General features: G+C 40.2%; 1 protein-coding gene across 2 annotated transcripts; it reads left to right on the top strand.

Moving 5' to 3' along the window:
• The first annotated feature begins 2,271 nt into the window (after window positions 1–2,271).
• Window positions 2,272–10,917, top strand: Serpinb1 (serpin family B member 1). 2 transcript variants are annotated; one of them, XM_027954815.2, is made up of 7 exons: window positions 2,272–2,373; window positions 3,641–3,816; window positions 5,532–5,669; window positions 6,415–6,532; window positions 8,278–8,420; window positions 8,595–8,762; window positions 10,405–10,917. In XM_027954815.2, exons 2-7 carry the CDS (start codon window positions 3,649–3,651, stop codon window positions 10,807–10,809), a joined length of 1,140 nt encoding a protein of 379 aa, XP_027810616.1. In that variant the 5' UTR covers window positions 2,272–2,373; window positions 3,641–3,648; the 3' UTR covers window positions 10,810–10,917. The 2 variants fall into 2 exon arrangements, with proteins under 2 accessions (XP_027810616.1, XP_027810617.1); XM_027954816.2 differs by having other exon boundaries at window positions 2,296–2,399.
• Window positions 10,918–16,051: the final 5,134 nt, after the last annotated feature.

Below are 16,051 nucleotides of genomic sequence, written 5' to 3'. Positions count from 1 at the left end.
GGGGAGATGTTGAGAGCCACAGCCGAAGGGGCCCCAGCAAACTTCCAGCTGCCAGCAAACTTCCAGCTGCCAGCTGATGATTGGCTCACAGTGGCCCCAGCAAACTTCTAGCTGCCAACTGATTGGCTCCTCTGCAGTGATGCTCATTGGGCTGTTTCCCCACCCTTTCAGACCACGGAGCTGCTCATTGGGGGACTTTTTTGTGACCCAGCCAATCGGCCTCAAGAGCACTAGGGGTGGGGGGTGGGGGGTGGAGAGGCTTGTGGGAAGCCGGTGGTGGCAGTTGGGCTCTGAGGGTTTTTCCTGAAGAGCTGTCTGGTGCGTGCGGTGTGTGTGTTCTAAAACTAAAGTTCGTTTCTTTTGACAAGTGGCTCCTGAATTGTGCCCAGCCAGACTGTGGCACCTCCCTTGTAAATGGGATTAAAACCCTATGAAAGAGGCATCAACTGATGAAGAGGTAAAGAAAATGTGGAATATAATAAAAAAATGGAGTTTTATTCGGTCAATAAGAAAAATGAAATTATGTCACTTGCAGGAAAATGGACAATAAATCAAACTCAAAAGATCAAGGGTCATATGTTTCACACATATAGGGACACACATGAGGCTTGCTAGAGGGTGGTACTGTCTGACTAGGACAGTGTGGACACTGAACCCAGCACTCCACAACAAGGAAAACCCAGCCCTGAAGAACCTGCTGAGAAACACAGAGCTTGTGGAGGTGGGTGGGGCAGCCTCCGGATGAGGCTGTGACTATGAGACCTCAGTGTTACCAGCCACTCTCTCTTTTCTTCTTTAGAGAGAGAGCACATCCTGAGCCAGGAAGCAGAGAAAGAGGAAGGGACCCAGGACAAAAAGACAAGATATATCTCCAAGAGCACACCCCCAAAGCACTTATACCCTCTAATTAGGTTGAACCTCCTACAGTTTGCACCACTTCCCACTAATGTCATCAAATTATTAATCTGTCAAGGGTTTTATCCACTGATAAGGTCAGAGCCCTCATGATCCAACCACTTCTTGCAAGCCCCTCCCCTGGACATTGCTGCTCTGGGCACAAAGGCTTCAACACAGGAGCCTTTGGGGACATTCCAGATCCAAACAATAATAGTACATGTATTAATTGATGTATGAAGATCAATTTTAACTCCAACATACAATGCCTGTATTGATTTAGGAAAATGTTTCCTTTTTATTTGATATAGACGGCACAAATACAATGTAAAAAGAAAAATTTGAAGCAATGTTTTCCTTAGTTAAAAATAAATAAATAAATCCTTTCATTCCTGACTTTCTGACATTGAGGTGGTTCTCCAGTTCTATGGGAAATGATGGCAAGGCTACCAGCCATGCGAGCATAATTATGACCAGTTACAACAAGCACCATTTCTACTCTAAAAAATTGTAAAACGACATACAATCTTGATTATTAGATTCTTGCTGCTTTTTTTTTTTCAAACCACAGTACTTTTAAAATCACCTTTTTCAGGAATCGTCTTTGTCCCTTCATTAGAAATAATTCTCAGAGTTGAAAAAGTCCACCAGCCCATTCACATGGTATGATCCATGCTAACAAAGCAAATAGGACTTTTCTTCATGATGAGATTTGTAAGAAAACAGAGAGGTTTCATGAGCACAGAGTCATTTCATACCCTTAAGCACTGTGATTTTGGTGAAGTAACATACCCAGACATTTAAAGGAGAAACAGACTCCCCCACAAAAAGTTAAAAAGCAATCCAGCCTCAGTCATTATAATTTGACAGAGGAACCGTATTCAAAAATTTATTGTTATGTTATTCAAACAGCCGTGAGAAGGCAGTGTAGTCATCCTTGCCAGGGGTGATTCAGAGGCTGAACCTACTTTGGGCACCTGAAACAACAGTGACTGGAAGACATTGTTTGGAACTAATCTTTTAATCTTATCATGGAGGCCTCTCTTTCTCCCAAACAATTCCCTTTCTCCTCTTCTTTCACCCTCCAAACAATCTCTGGCATTTGGAGTCCACAGATGGGATTCAAAAGGGAATCGTTTGCCCTGTAAGAACTGACACATTATATCATCCCAGTCATTCACACTTTAGTAAAAATATTATTAATAATAATTTATGGGGCTGCCAGAGGTTTGGGACAGGCCTCGATCTGAGAAAAGTGCTGAGTCCCTGCAGAGGCAGTGCGTCATCCCAGGCAGATTTCTGCTTTTATCAAATCCTGGAAGCCTGGACTCCAGGCAGACACCAACGGAAAGGGCCGCTGCTCCGCCTGCCCGGGGCCACACTGACACTCCCCTTCCGCATTCTATAAGGGCTGCAGCGGGCTTGGCACTCCCCTCCCACACCACTCACCCTGCCCGGAGCCGGGGCGCCGCGCAGCTGGTAAGGCCGGGCGGGTGGCGCAGCAGGTAGGTAGGTGGGTGGGTGGGCGGTGCTGCCAGCTTCCCACTCAGCCCCACCCAGGCCCACCTGTGCCCTCCCTGCCCATCGGCTCCTACACTTCCCAGCGTCGCCCACCATGGCGTCCGCTGCCCGCTGGGCTTCCCACCGTGGAGACCACACTGGGTCCCCAGCGCCACGCGGCGATCGCCATGGGATGCACTGCCCGAATGGCCTGAAAAGAAGGGAGGGAGGACACCCGTTTTCCCAGCCAAAATGCGCCACGGAAAGCTGAGATCGAAATGTTTCTATCCCTCGGCGGCGGCGCTGTGTGTGATGGTTTCCAGGCAATTCCAGGACCTGGTAGCTAGTCGCAGAGAGGGAAAGGCAGGGAGAGGAGGGGGCCTTGTGATCCCAGTGAGAATTCAACTTGGCACTCACGCTGAGCAGCCAGCAGGGTTCTCTTTGGTCTGTACTTGGGGGAAACTAAAGCTCTGAGAGTTAAGATCCGGATGGATAGATGGGCAGCCAAGCTGGAATCGCCCATCAGGACCTCCCCATAGCAGATAGCATCTCTTCTGTGAAAATAATGGAGGACACTTGTCCCCACTCCCCTGCCCTGCCCACCTGACCCTGGACTGTGTTGGACTTTCAAATCCTCATATCCTACACCAGCTCTGAGACTTTGGGCCCTTGACCTCTTAAACATTTGCTACTGAATCTCCAAAATGAGAATAATTATTTTAGTAATGATATCTTTGCCAGATTTTTTTTTAATGCATGGTAGATTGCTATGATTTTTTTTTCTATTAGAAATATTCTTCCGGAAAATGTAGGCAATGATTTATTGCCCAAATGAACAAGGTATTTGAAACAAAGGGACAGAAATGTATGTGTTCTCAAATGTATGTGTTCTTAGTAGGTGGGATGGACCCAGGGCTGGGGGTCAGGCCAAGGCCACTGAGTGGACCTGGGCCCCTTGTCAGGCTCACCAGTCTGCAAAGTGAGAGCAGGTTAGGACACCCTAGGTCCTGATCCTGGGCTTCTCCTGAAGTCAGACTCCACCTTCATGGGCATGGGAGAGGGTTTGAGCCTCCTGGGGAAAGGAAAGATCCAAAAAAGGGGCTGGAGGCCTGGGTGGGCAAAGTCCAGGTTCCAGAGTATTGAGGGGTGGTGGACACAAATTGAGGAAGATGCTAGGGAAGGAGGGTGGCCTTATTTGCTGGTGTGTGGGCTGGGAACAATGTGGGATCTTTGTTCTGTCTTAAAGCCTTCACCATGGAGAAGCTGAGCACAGCAAACACTCTTTTTGCCTTGGACCTGTTCCTCGCCCTGAGTGAAAATAATCCTACTGGAAACATCTTCATCTCTCCCTTCAGCATTTCATCTGCGATGGGCATGGTGTTTCTGGGAACCAGAGGCAATACTGCAGCACAGCTTTCCAAGGTCAGCAGAAACAAAAATGGCTTGCTCTCCCTGCCCTCTCCCAGCTAAAGTCTGTGCTGAATAGTTGCATCTTTGAGCTCTTGCAGTGTGTTTTTAAAACTGTATGTTGAACTGTGTTCAACAGCTGTCCATGTTGAAATTTAGACTCTGAGAAAAGCCCTCAAAACAGTCCATCTGCCTGCAAGCTTTTATTCATTATCTTTACTGAGCACCTATTATGTGCCAGACACTATGTTTTTTTGTTTTGCTAAGGATACAGCAGTGAACAAAGCCAACACAGTCCCTGCTGGGTGGTACTTTTATACCAGGGAGTACATCTTTGACACATTTTCTGTAAGTCCTTTTACCTCCCCAGAGCTAGCAGTTTCCAGTTTTTGCTTTGCTAGTACTTGTTATATAGCATCGTCTTTGAGCATGAGATTAATTTTCACATGGGGAATGCACTACAATGAAGAAGTTGTCTTTTTGTAGGGACAGGGAAAAAAAACAACTGTGTGATCTTGTATTCCCACGGCTCACCCCTGTGCCTTTCTCTGTGGGCTGGTGGCATAGTAGAAGGGCCCTGAAGCAGATGGGGAACTGGGAAGCCCAGGAGCTTGGGAGCAGGACCAAACCTCTGGTGATATGGAAGATCACTTTTTTCAGCAAGAAAAGAGGCAGGGGTATCTCTCTTCCTTGCTTTTCTTATTGGACACGCAGGGGACATTCGTGCTTGATGTCCTCTCAAGACTTAGAGAGGAGTATAAACGTGGAGGGTTTTCTAAGACACCTGCCACACATCACACTGTACCTATTTTCACAAAGGTGTAGCCCTGGGCTGAAGTTCAATGCTTCAACTGCAGTGCTTTGATATGCATCCATGCAGATCTGAAAGCTCCACCTTTTTACAAAGCCTCTAATGCCATTAGTTGCTTTTTTTTTTTTTTTTTTTTTTTGCAGGGTTCTATTTTTGAGAACTTCCAGGGACTTTATAACCTCCGCAAAGAATAGTCTTAAGGTTTTCTCTCCCCAGTTTTATTGAAACAGGTTGATCTTAGTAACAACACAAACACTGCAGATCTCAGAGAGTAATGTGGACTTTGGATGCTGAGTGGTTTTGTTCTTTGTGTCTTCAAATCGAGGAACCAGCCCAGGACTCATAAAACTATAACGGCTTCTTGATTTCTAACTGACACATGAAAAATTAAACTTCTGCCATAATGTTAACTTTTAAAAAGTACTTTTTAAATAAGTGAATTGTGGATGCGAATAGGTTCATCAAAGGAAAAGGCCTCAATTTGTAATATTTTTGTAGTATGATATAAAGGATGATTCTTATTTTTACTGTTATTCCTGAGAACTTTCAGTAAAATAAAATATCAAGACTAGAAACATGCCTTTTGGGACTTTCTTTGGACGGGGGATGTAGGGAAGAAGCAGACATGTAAATATTTAATGTATCAACCACTCACATTTGTGGCACCATAATTGTAACCAAAAAAAAAAAAAAGTGTAAAAGCAGTTTTTAATGCAATTGTTATGCCTCACCAAGTCATAAATTTTGGATTCCCTATTTTTTTGTTCTCCTATCACAAATTCATAAAGTATCGGGTTGGGTATCATCAATAATTGGGGATAATAAAGACAGTAATTCGATTTGATGGAAGCAAACACCAAAGAATCACTTTATAATTTCAAAACAAATGGTGGCAAAAAGAATGTTTTCTCTATTTTAGACTTTTCATTTCGATATAGTTGAGGACATTCATTCAAGATTTCAGAGTCTGAACGCGGAAATGAACAAACATGGAGCCTTCTATATTCTGAAACTTGCAAATAGGTTATATGGAGAGAAAACCTATAACTTCCTCCCTGTAAGTATTTTGTACTTTATATTCTAAAACTCCACCAGAAGGTGCAGATTTTTTTTCCAGCACAATCAAGTTGGTTTTAATATTTACTCACATTTATAAAAACAATACAGAATGAAAACACAACAAACAGCACTCCCATTAACTAACGTGGTGGTTTTTGTATTATAGCCTTTGCAATGAAGAGATCACTCTGGATGTTTGATTAAAGCAGGAGCAAATCCCATGATTCACTTCTTAGAACAATCAGTATTCACTTATTTATGACATTAGTCTAGCGTTTGAAAAGAATCATTATGCTTTATGTAACACCAAAAGTGTGAGGGTCAGTGGCTCATGCCTGTAATCTCAGCTCTCTGGGAGGCTGAGGCAGCAGGATTGTTAAGTGTGAGGCCACCCTGGGCAACTTAGAGAGACACTGACTCAAAATTAAAATTTCACAAAATGATTGAGGGTGTAACTCAGTGGGAGAGCATTTGTCTAGCACTTGTGAGACCCTAGGTGGAATCCCTAGTACTGAAAAAAATATTACAAGAGTCAAACTTACTACTACCAAACTGCTCTACCCTTACAAATTGTTAAGATGGGGTTATGTTTTTGACTATAAAAAAAAATCATAAGGATTAGAACTTTCATGTTGCAATGAATTATAGTCTTTTAGGACAATTTCTGTTGCTTTTCAAGATTTTAGAAAACCACTTTCGGTATGTAGTAGGAGTTATTCATGTTTTTTTTTTTTTTTGAATAGGAGTTCTTGGCTTCAACTCAGGAAAAGTATGGTGCTGACTTGGCCAGTGTGGATTTTCAGAATGCCTATGAGGACTCGAGAAAGGCCATAAACCAGTGGGTCAAAGGTCAGACAGAAGGTAAGAGATCTGCAGCATGGAATCTGTGTTAGCTTTATTTGTTACAATAACAAATACCGGAGAGAGAAACAGCTTGTAGAAAGAAAGGGTTGATTTTGGCTCATATTTTTGGAGGTTTCAATCCCTGGCTGATTAGCCCTGTAGCTTTGGGGCCTGTGGCAGCACAGTACATCATGGTAGGGAGTATGGCACAGGAGGTCACATGGGCAGATATTAAAAGAAAGAGGAAGAAGAACTGCGGTTGCCCTTCAGTCCCAGAGCACTTACCTAGATTGTGCAAGGCCCCAGTTTGACAAAAAAAAAAGAAGAAGAAGGATGGATTGGCATCCTGGCATTCCACAGGCCTTCCACAATCCTTAGAGTTTTTTTTTAAAAAAATAGATATATATTTTATTTATTTTTTATGTGGTGCTGAGGAGCCAACCCAGTGCCTCATCTGTGCTAGGCAAGCACTCTACCATTGAGCTATAACCCCAGCCCCTACTTTGAGTTTCAAGGGGACACTCCTAATGACTTAAAGACCTTCCACTAGGCCCCACCTCTTAAGTGTTCCACCACCTCCCTACAGCAGCACAGGCTTGGGACCACGCCTTCCACACATAGGCCTTTGGGGGATACTTATCCAAACTGTGGCAGAATCATTATGTATAGGTTCTTTCCCTCCATCCACCTTCCTTGTCTGCATCTTATTTCCTCTTCTTCCCACTACCTCCTAAATCCTGAACTATATACCCCATGTGTGAATTTTTCAGTGCCCCTTAGCTGGGCAGCTCTCAGATGTCAGAAATTCATCAAAGAAGAAATGTAGACATAATTTAACAGATGCAGAACTAATGAAGAAATAGCTTCCTCCCATAAGGTTTCCCAAATTACATTTTAAAATTAAAACCAACATTGATGCAGAATAAAAGGAGTAAAATGCCTGCCCAAAGTTACTTAATGTAAGAATACATGGAATCAGTATTCACAAACCACTGCCGTCATCTAATCCAGTAAATCAGGTATGATGAGTGGGGACTGTGGTGGTGGGTCAGGGCTCAATTTATATATCTTACTATGCCTCTCTTCTAACATATTGTGTGTCCAGGAACCCTGAGAACAGCTGTCTTATATTACAGTTGTTCTGGGCAGTGCCTGGCTCCTCCGGGTGGAGCCTTTGTTTGAGTGGACTGATTCATCTACTGTTTGGATATTTGTTAAAATCTTTTTTTGGCCAGAGTAGGCTTTTGCTTGGCAGATTTGAAGAAGGAACGAGTAACCAAAAACACTTCTGTGAAGGATTTTTTTTTTTTTTTTTTTTTTTTTTACTGTAAAAACATAGCCATTTATAAAATAACACTGATTGCTTACACACAATCCAGGAAAGGAGTTTTCTTGTTTTTAGGTTTTGAGCACATTTGACTTGCTTTAACGACTTCTAAAAACAAATTATTTTTTGAGGTGCCGGAGATAGAACCTAGAGCTCATGCATGCTAATCATGTGTTAAACCACTGAGCTACGCCCCCAGCCCCCACATTTGAATTGTTTAAAAGTATTGGCTCCTTTGAGATGTTTTGTATGCCATCCTGGTCTGCCTTACAAGTTGGTTTATTAAAATTAGGAACACTCCAGTCAGGCTTTCTTAACCAACACTATGTTAAAAGGAAATTAAGTACAAAGCGCACATTTGAATTGCATTTAAATTGTCAGTTCAAATTTGCAATTCCAATATAGAGCTTTCAAAAAGCTCACTTTATTTTTTCAGGGAAAATTCCAGAACTGTTGGCTCCAGGTGTGGTTGATAATATGACTAAACTCGTGCTGGTGAATGCCATCTACTTCAAGGGAAACTGGCAGGAGAAATTCATGAAGAAGTCCACAACCGATGCACCATTCAGACTGAATAAGGTCAGGTGATGAAACGGTCCCCAAATTATTCTTTTATTGAGAGAGTGTTGAATTCATGGCCTTCCTAAGCACACATTCTCCCCCCAGCCCACAGCTACACACCCAGACCCCAAGTTCCTCTACTCTAAAATAACATAGAGAACAATTTAAGTGATTTTTTTCTTAACTATTTAGAAAGACACAAAAACAGTGAAGATGATGTATCAGAAGAAAAAATTTCCATATGGCTACATCCAGGACCTTAAGTGTCGGGTGCTGGAACTGCCTTACCAAGGCAAGGAGCTCAGCATGATTATTCTGCTGCCAGATGATATTGAGGACGATTCCACAGGTCTGAAGAAGGTAACTGGCTCCTCATAATTTGTGTTTCCTTTCGCTACATTGATTCTTCCTGTATCGATGTTGCATGGTGGGTACTTGTTATGTGTTCACTGGCTTTACCTGAACATTCCTGTCCACTGCTTTGCCATTTCTTTGTAAATATAACCCATCAGCAATTACTGTTATAAAGCCTTGAATTTATCATCATCATCATCATTGTTATTGTTATTGTTATTAATTTGCAGTGCTAGAGATCAAACTCAGGGCCCTATGCATGCTAAGCAAGCATTCTACTGTGTGCTACCTTCCTAGCTCAGAAGCCCTAAGTTTAAATTTCAAGATGCCCAACTTTCAGCAAATAGTTGTGATGGGGAACATCTAGAAATTTATACTAAATATCACTTTGGTTAGTTGCAACTCATGGGAAGTCTCTTGACTTAACCTTAAAGGAAATTATAGTAAGATGAGGAAAAAGATTTTAAAACCCAAACATTTTACTTTATAGCTTTATCCTATTAGTACACTATCCACTTTCATCACAGTTCACATAACTCATCAATTAAAATTCTTCATGAAAGAGAAGATTCATGTGCCATGTTGATTTCAACTAATATGAACTTGGCATAATGTTTTCGTTGTGTATAATTTAAAGGACAAGGCCTCTCTTTCCAGAGTTAGAAATATGCAAAATTGTGAGGATTACAGTTTTTCTTCAGTGTCCTTAGCCTACTGTGTGGTTTGCCTCTACCCAACTAAAACTTGTTATCAGGAAGGGTTAATCATTTGCAAAATCAATGTGTTCCTTCTTTTAGTTGTGTTTCCAAATCAGTCTTTTCTGATTTCAAAGTGTAAGTCTCCAATTTCATGAAAGGAATTATCACATCACTAATACAGATGGAATGATGATTCTATTCTAGACTAGTAGTAGTAGTAGTAATAGTAGTAGTAATGTTAATACTTAACATTATATAGCACTATCATGTGCCAAGCACTTTCTAGATATCACCTCAGTGTTCAAAACAATGCTATAAGATGGGTGCAATTATTACCCCCATTTTCAATTAAGAACTAGGTCTAACACATCATCTAACTTTTTAATTTTTACCTAGAAGCTAAAGTTATTAGAAACTACCTCAACACTTGATTTACAGATTGCTACAGGTCCAGTAGCTTTCAGAGTAAATAGTAGGGACCTTTAGAAATTTTTCTTGTATCACTTAACTAATTAGGGTAATAAAAACTGTCATGGCCTATCATAGTAATCCAGTGTGGTAGGGGTTTAGTACGCCCTGAGGAGGGAGGGATGGGAGGATGGAGAAATGAATGGGATGGATGGATGGATAGATGGAGGGAGGGAGGGAGGGATAGGAGGATGGAGGAGAGTGGATGAGTGGGTTTGTAGAGGGAGTATGTGATGGATAGATGATGGCCCCGATATCCAAAGTCCTTTACTTGGACCCTTGATGACTTAGAGCATAGCTCTGTTCTGTTTCACCAATGCCAGACAAAAATTAAATTCTCTAAATGGAATCTTTTTTGGCACAAAATGTGAAGGAAACCTATTAGCAATCATTATTATGAACCCATTCATTTAAATAATAATTTATTACTTCCATAAAATCAACTTTACCTCTTCTTTCTTTTCTCCTTACTCTAATTCCAGATTGAGAAACAATTGACTTTGGAAAAACTGCAGGAGTGGACCAAACCTGAGAATCTGGATATCATTGAGGTCAATGTCAAGTTGCCCAGGTTCAAACTGGAAGAGAGCTACATTCTCAACTCTGACCTCACCCGCCTGGGTGTGCAGGATCTCTTTAATAGTAGCAAAGCTGATCTCTCTGGCATGTCAGGAGCCAGAGATCTTTTTATATCAAAAATTGTCCACAAGTCCTTTGTGGAAGTGAATGAGGAGGGTACGGAGGCTGCGGCGGCCACAGCAGGAGTCGCCACCTTCTGCATGTTGATGCCGGAGGAAGATTTCACAGCCGACCACCCATTTCTTTTCTTTATTCGGCACAACCCCACACTTAGCATTATGTTCCTTGGCAGATTTTCTTCCCCTTAGAAGAAACACACTTTGGAAATATAAGGTTAACTTTAGAGCTTTATTCCCTGAGATTTTGATGGTGACAAATTTCATTTAACCTTACCAATAAAGCTATTCAGAAACACATCTTTAGTTTGTTAACTTCAGCCCTGTTGACTTTTTATATCCATGACATGTTGGCCTGGGTATCTGTTTTTTTTGTTTGTTTGTTTGTTTGTTTTTTTACATTGAGAAAAATCCATTAATTACTTTAAAATGCAGCAAGTTTAAGGAAAAAAAAAGGAAATACATCAGATGGGTAGATAGATTCTTAACAAAGTTGTAATCTATGTAATTGTCATACTCTCCATGGGAAAACATGACTTTTTCAAAGTCAATCATTTCTCAATCTGCCATTAGAATAAGGCAAAAAAAAAAAAAAAGAAATCATTTTTATTATAAGTGAAGTAATACAGCATTATTTAAAAACGTAGACCCACAATAACCGATTAGATATTTTTTTATGTGTCGTGACATGAAAACATGTCATTTATTTTTAGAATTTTAGAATCTATGCCAGACAGCTCCCCTGACTGCAGAAAGGAGGAACAGAAACATAGGTTTCTATTCCTATTGGACACCTCAATTAAGGACACAGGTTATGAAGACTAACTGGCCTTCCCTCATGTTTCTGTCCTTTTATTCCATAGGATGAGTGTTCTGTTACAGCCATCTAGTGTTTAAGCTCTTCAATTAAAGGGCCACTTGGTCATAACATGCACCCCGTTTTTGTTCTCCCTATGGATGATTTTAGTTCATGTGGATTCACATCTAGTCAAGAAGTGGGTGTCTTATCTTCAAAGATGATGAGAGACTACCAAAAGAAAACCTAGTGAGAGAAACTTTAAGCTAACTAGATGTGCAAAGTTCTCTTTGTTAATCAGCCTCTCAGGTGTTTGACAAGGTCCCTTGACTTCTGTCACATCCGTTGTTATGGTGATAGACGGCTGTGTGCAGTGAGGTGGAGGGAGATGGGATTTGAACTTTGGGGTTAACATGACCCTTTATCAAGTGTACTGCTTAGAATGAGGCCTGAATTGCTACATTTTCTTGCTGAACAAGGCTTGTGGACATTGTGAGTTAATAGTTCCCTCAGGTCCTGCTAGCCCACCAGATCCCATTCCTCTTCTTGTTTCCCCTGCGATCAGACAAGTAAGGCTACACAGGGAGTTCTTGGCCTGACAACATTGATGCTAGTGGGGGGGCTTCACAGATTTAAAAAAAATGTTAGCAAATCACTTGCCAGTAAGTTTTCTTTCCTTTCCTCTTTTTTCTTCCCCCTAAAATACTTATCAGTACTACCATATTCCATGTTTTCTTAGCACTAGGGGGAAAATAGCAATGGTTACTGTCTTTTATGACTCTTCTCTCTTTGCATCCTTGTAATAATTTAGATCTGGAATGTCCCAAAAGTTCATGTCTAGGCTTGGTGCCCAGGATAGTGTTCTTGGGAGGTGATTGAAACTTCAAGAGATGGGACCTAGAGGGATTATTGGAAAAGTGCCCTCAAAGGGGAGAGTGGGAGCCTGTCTCTTTTTTTTTCTCTCTCTCTCTTTTGCTCCCAGCTATAGGTGAATGGTTCTATTATGCCACACCTTGCCACTGCTGTCCAGCATCTGCTCCTCTAATGGCAGAAAAGAAATGGCTCTATCTGATCATGAACCAGAACTTCTAAAATTGAGCCAAAATAACCTTTTCTCTTTATAAGTTGTGATCTTCAATATCTATTACAGTGACAAAAGCTGACTAACACATTCCCCATGCTAAAATCCACTCTGCAATTTCCCCCTAAATAGTGTTAATCATGTAGAAACTGAATTCCAGGGGCCCATGTAACCCTGCTCAAATCCCTCTGTTGACATATGAGGGAACAGATCCATAGACTATAAGTAAATTGTTCAAGGTTGAAATAATTTTTAAGTTCCAGAGCAGAGACTAAAATCCAATTCATATTTTATGTACCAAAAATCTAATTCTTAATGTGGTGAACTGGTTAATGCAGGCCCCTGGAGACAACTAAAAAGCCACCAAACAAAATAAGGATCAGCCCAAGGCCAAGGGAGAGCCAACAGGATGGTGAAGAGTTACTGAACCATGATCCAAGTGAAATTGGAAATCTAGGGGAGGGGGGCAAAACTGGAAAGCAAGTCCACTTGCACCCTAGTGGCATTTGCAGTCTGAAAGAAATCAGTGGGAATTGAATCATGGATATTAATCATGTTCAAGGCTAGGTAGACAAAGAGCACTGGGTCTGTCAGGAGTGGGAGACCCATCTACCTCCTCTGCTTTGGAGCAGCTTCAAAGCTGTGCTCGAATAGTATGAAACAGCTCAAATGCAGCCCAGAAGGTTCCAGTCCTAGAACTGCATTACATCCTTCTTGGTCTGCTCCTACCCTGGGCAATGGCAGAAGCAAACAAGTCATCCTGGGCAGGGGCGAGGGTGAAATTACCCTTAAACCTGAAATTATTTTTGATTCACTTTAAATGTAATTGCACATAATCAAAGATACCCAGGTGGAGGACTCAGGGCAACCTAAACTAAAACCAGCGCACACAAAAAATAAATAGTAGAAGCAACAGCAGAAAGGCTCCAAATCTCCCACACAAATTATAAAACAACTGTTTTCTAGAATCAAAATGATAAAAAGACAAGGTTAAACCTTTCAGCAGATGATTGCAATTTTAAAAGAGACAATGCATATTTGAATGAATTTTAGAGCAGAATAATAGAACATTTAAAAAAACTGAGTAGATCAAATTTAATAGGAACTTAGATAGCTAGAGAGGAAAATGGTGAATTTTCAAGTCCAAAATTGTTCCATTAAAATAATTAAATAATCACCTATCTTAGCCGTCTTCTAGAGAGACAGATATAATGCATAAAACCCCCAAAGTCAAGAGTTTGGAGAAACACAAAAGGGAGGATAAGAGACAAAAAGAGGCAGTATGGAGAAGAGTAATATGTAAAGAGCTAACACTCAGAATTTTTTTCCTAAATCTGGCAAAAGACAGCCATCCACAGAGTCTAGAAACCCTACTCAAACCCCAAGCAGAAAAACTAAAATGAGAGAAAAAGAAAATCTCTAGACACATCCTAGTGAATCTGCAAAGATAAAAAGATCATGAAAAAAAATCAGATGAAAGCCAGAAGAACATAAAATGATTCCTTGGAACTGCTAGAAAAAAACAAAACAACAACAAAAAAACACCCTGCCAACCTAGAATTATTCCCTATCTGGGAAAAATATCTTTTGAGATATTTTCAGAGAGAGAGAGAGAATGAACAGTATCACCAGACTAATAAAAATATTCTAAAAAATATTCTTTAACTACAAGGAATGTCAGAGTTATAAAAAGAAAGTAAAGATCAAGAAACCTTTGTAAGCGTGGTAATTTTGGTGGATATTGACCAGGTAAAGTTAGTAACACTGTCTAAATAGTTTCAAATATACAGATTCAAATAAGATGATAAGCCAGGCACAGGGATGGTTCACACCCTCTTGGGAGACTGAGGCCAGCCTGGGCAACAGAGGAAAACTCCAAACTCAAAAAAGTCACAAAATAAAATAAAATGATAAAATTTTAAAAGTAGGGGAAGGAAATGAAGTTAAACATTCTGAGGGCCTTGGGCTGGGGTTATAGCTCTGTCATAAACTGTGTGCTTAGCATGGACAGGGCTCTGGGTTCCATCCCCAGAACACTCACCTCTGCAAAGGTTCTAGTCTTCACACTGAGAAGAAAATAAAGTACAACTAGATTTTGGTAAGTCAAAGATGCACGCTGTGATGTCTCAGGTGGAAAGAATGGAAAAGTAATGAAAGGGCTTATGACCTCTAAACTAAATAAAAGAGAAAACAAAGAATAATAAAGAATATACAATCAATTCAAAAGAAGAAGAGGAAAGCACACAGGATAGGCTTGGCAAATAGCAAGATGTTATAGGAAATTAAATATTTAAGTAATAACTTACATTAGGTAAATGTTTTCAGTAAGGACTTAAGTGTTTCTGTTAAGTGACAAAGATGGTCAGGCTAGATTTAAAAAGTATTGTACTCTGTTTACAGGAAATATATCTTAACACATAAGATTAGAGAAAGTTTGAAAGGAAAAGAATAGAAGATCTACTTAATCATAGAAACACTAACCATAAAAGTGTAGCTATGTTAATATTAAGCAAAGTAGTTTTCCCTTCCTAGAGATATAAAAGACCTTTTGTAACAGTAAAAGGATCCTATTCACTAAGCAAAGGTAGCAAATCTAAATTTGCATGCACCCAATGACACATCTTCAAAGTGAAACAACAATAGAAAGAAATTAAAGGATAAATTAGTCTGCAATGTGAGAACAAGACAAGAGTGAATACTGTCACTACTTTATGATGTAATAAGATCCTAGCTAACTCAAGAACAATAAATAAAATATATAATGATTTGAAGGGATGAACAAACCTTGATATTTTGGAATATTTTTATAGGAAATCTAAATTATTAGAATTTAAGAGTTAAGAAAGGTAGCTGGTCACGAGGTCACTTTATAGAGCTAATTTGCATTTCTATGTAACATCAAAAGTTAAAACCATTTAAATACCATTTATAATAACATCAAAAAATGCTTAGGAATAAATATAACACAAAGATGCTCAGGACTCTATACAGAAAATTATAAGCACTTCTGAGGGAATATAAAGAAGATCTGAATAAATGGAGAGCTAAACCATGGGGTGATTCAATATTTTAAATATTTTAATTTATCTATAGACTTAATACAATCCCAATAAAAAACGCAACAATTTTATTTTGTGGTTTCAAATTCATTTTGTGGTCTTCTTGTGGTTCCAATAGTTAAATAACTTTGTATAAGTCCAGGGATGTCCAAGACAATCTGGAAGAAGAATCAGGTAAGAGAACGTAATTGCATCAAGATTTATTCTAACACTGCCAAAATAACAAAGAGGAGTTTCCATGCAGGGATAGTCAGAAACGGAGTAGAACAGGGAGCCTAGGAATAGTCCCAAACAATATGCACCCAGCTTTCTGAAGAGGACCATCACTCCAGTTTGCCAAGAACTACCTACATATGCCCCTTACTCTAATGCAATTGAGTTGCCTCTCTGGATCCTTGGGTTCTGCAACTGCAGATTCAACCAACCCACAGATGGAAAATATTTTTAAATGATATCTGTAGTGAACATGTACAGGGTTTCAGTCCTTGTCACCATTCC

The sequence above is a fragment of the Marmota flaviventris genome, chromosome 6 (assembly GCF_047511675.1).
Source record: "Marmota flaviventris isolate mMarFla1 chromosome 6, mMarFla1.hap1, whole genome shotgun sequence".
In the NCBI taxonomy this organism is placed as follows: domain Eukaryota; kingdom Metazoa; phylum Chordata; class Mammalia; order Rodentia; family Sciuridae; genus Marmota; species Marmota flaviventris.
Note: the sequence above shows the minus strand (reverse complement) of the source record. Positions and strands in the feature narration are given on the sequence as shown.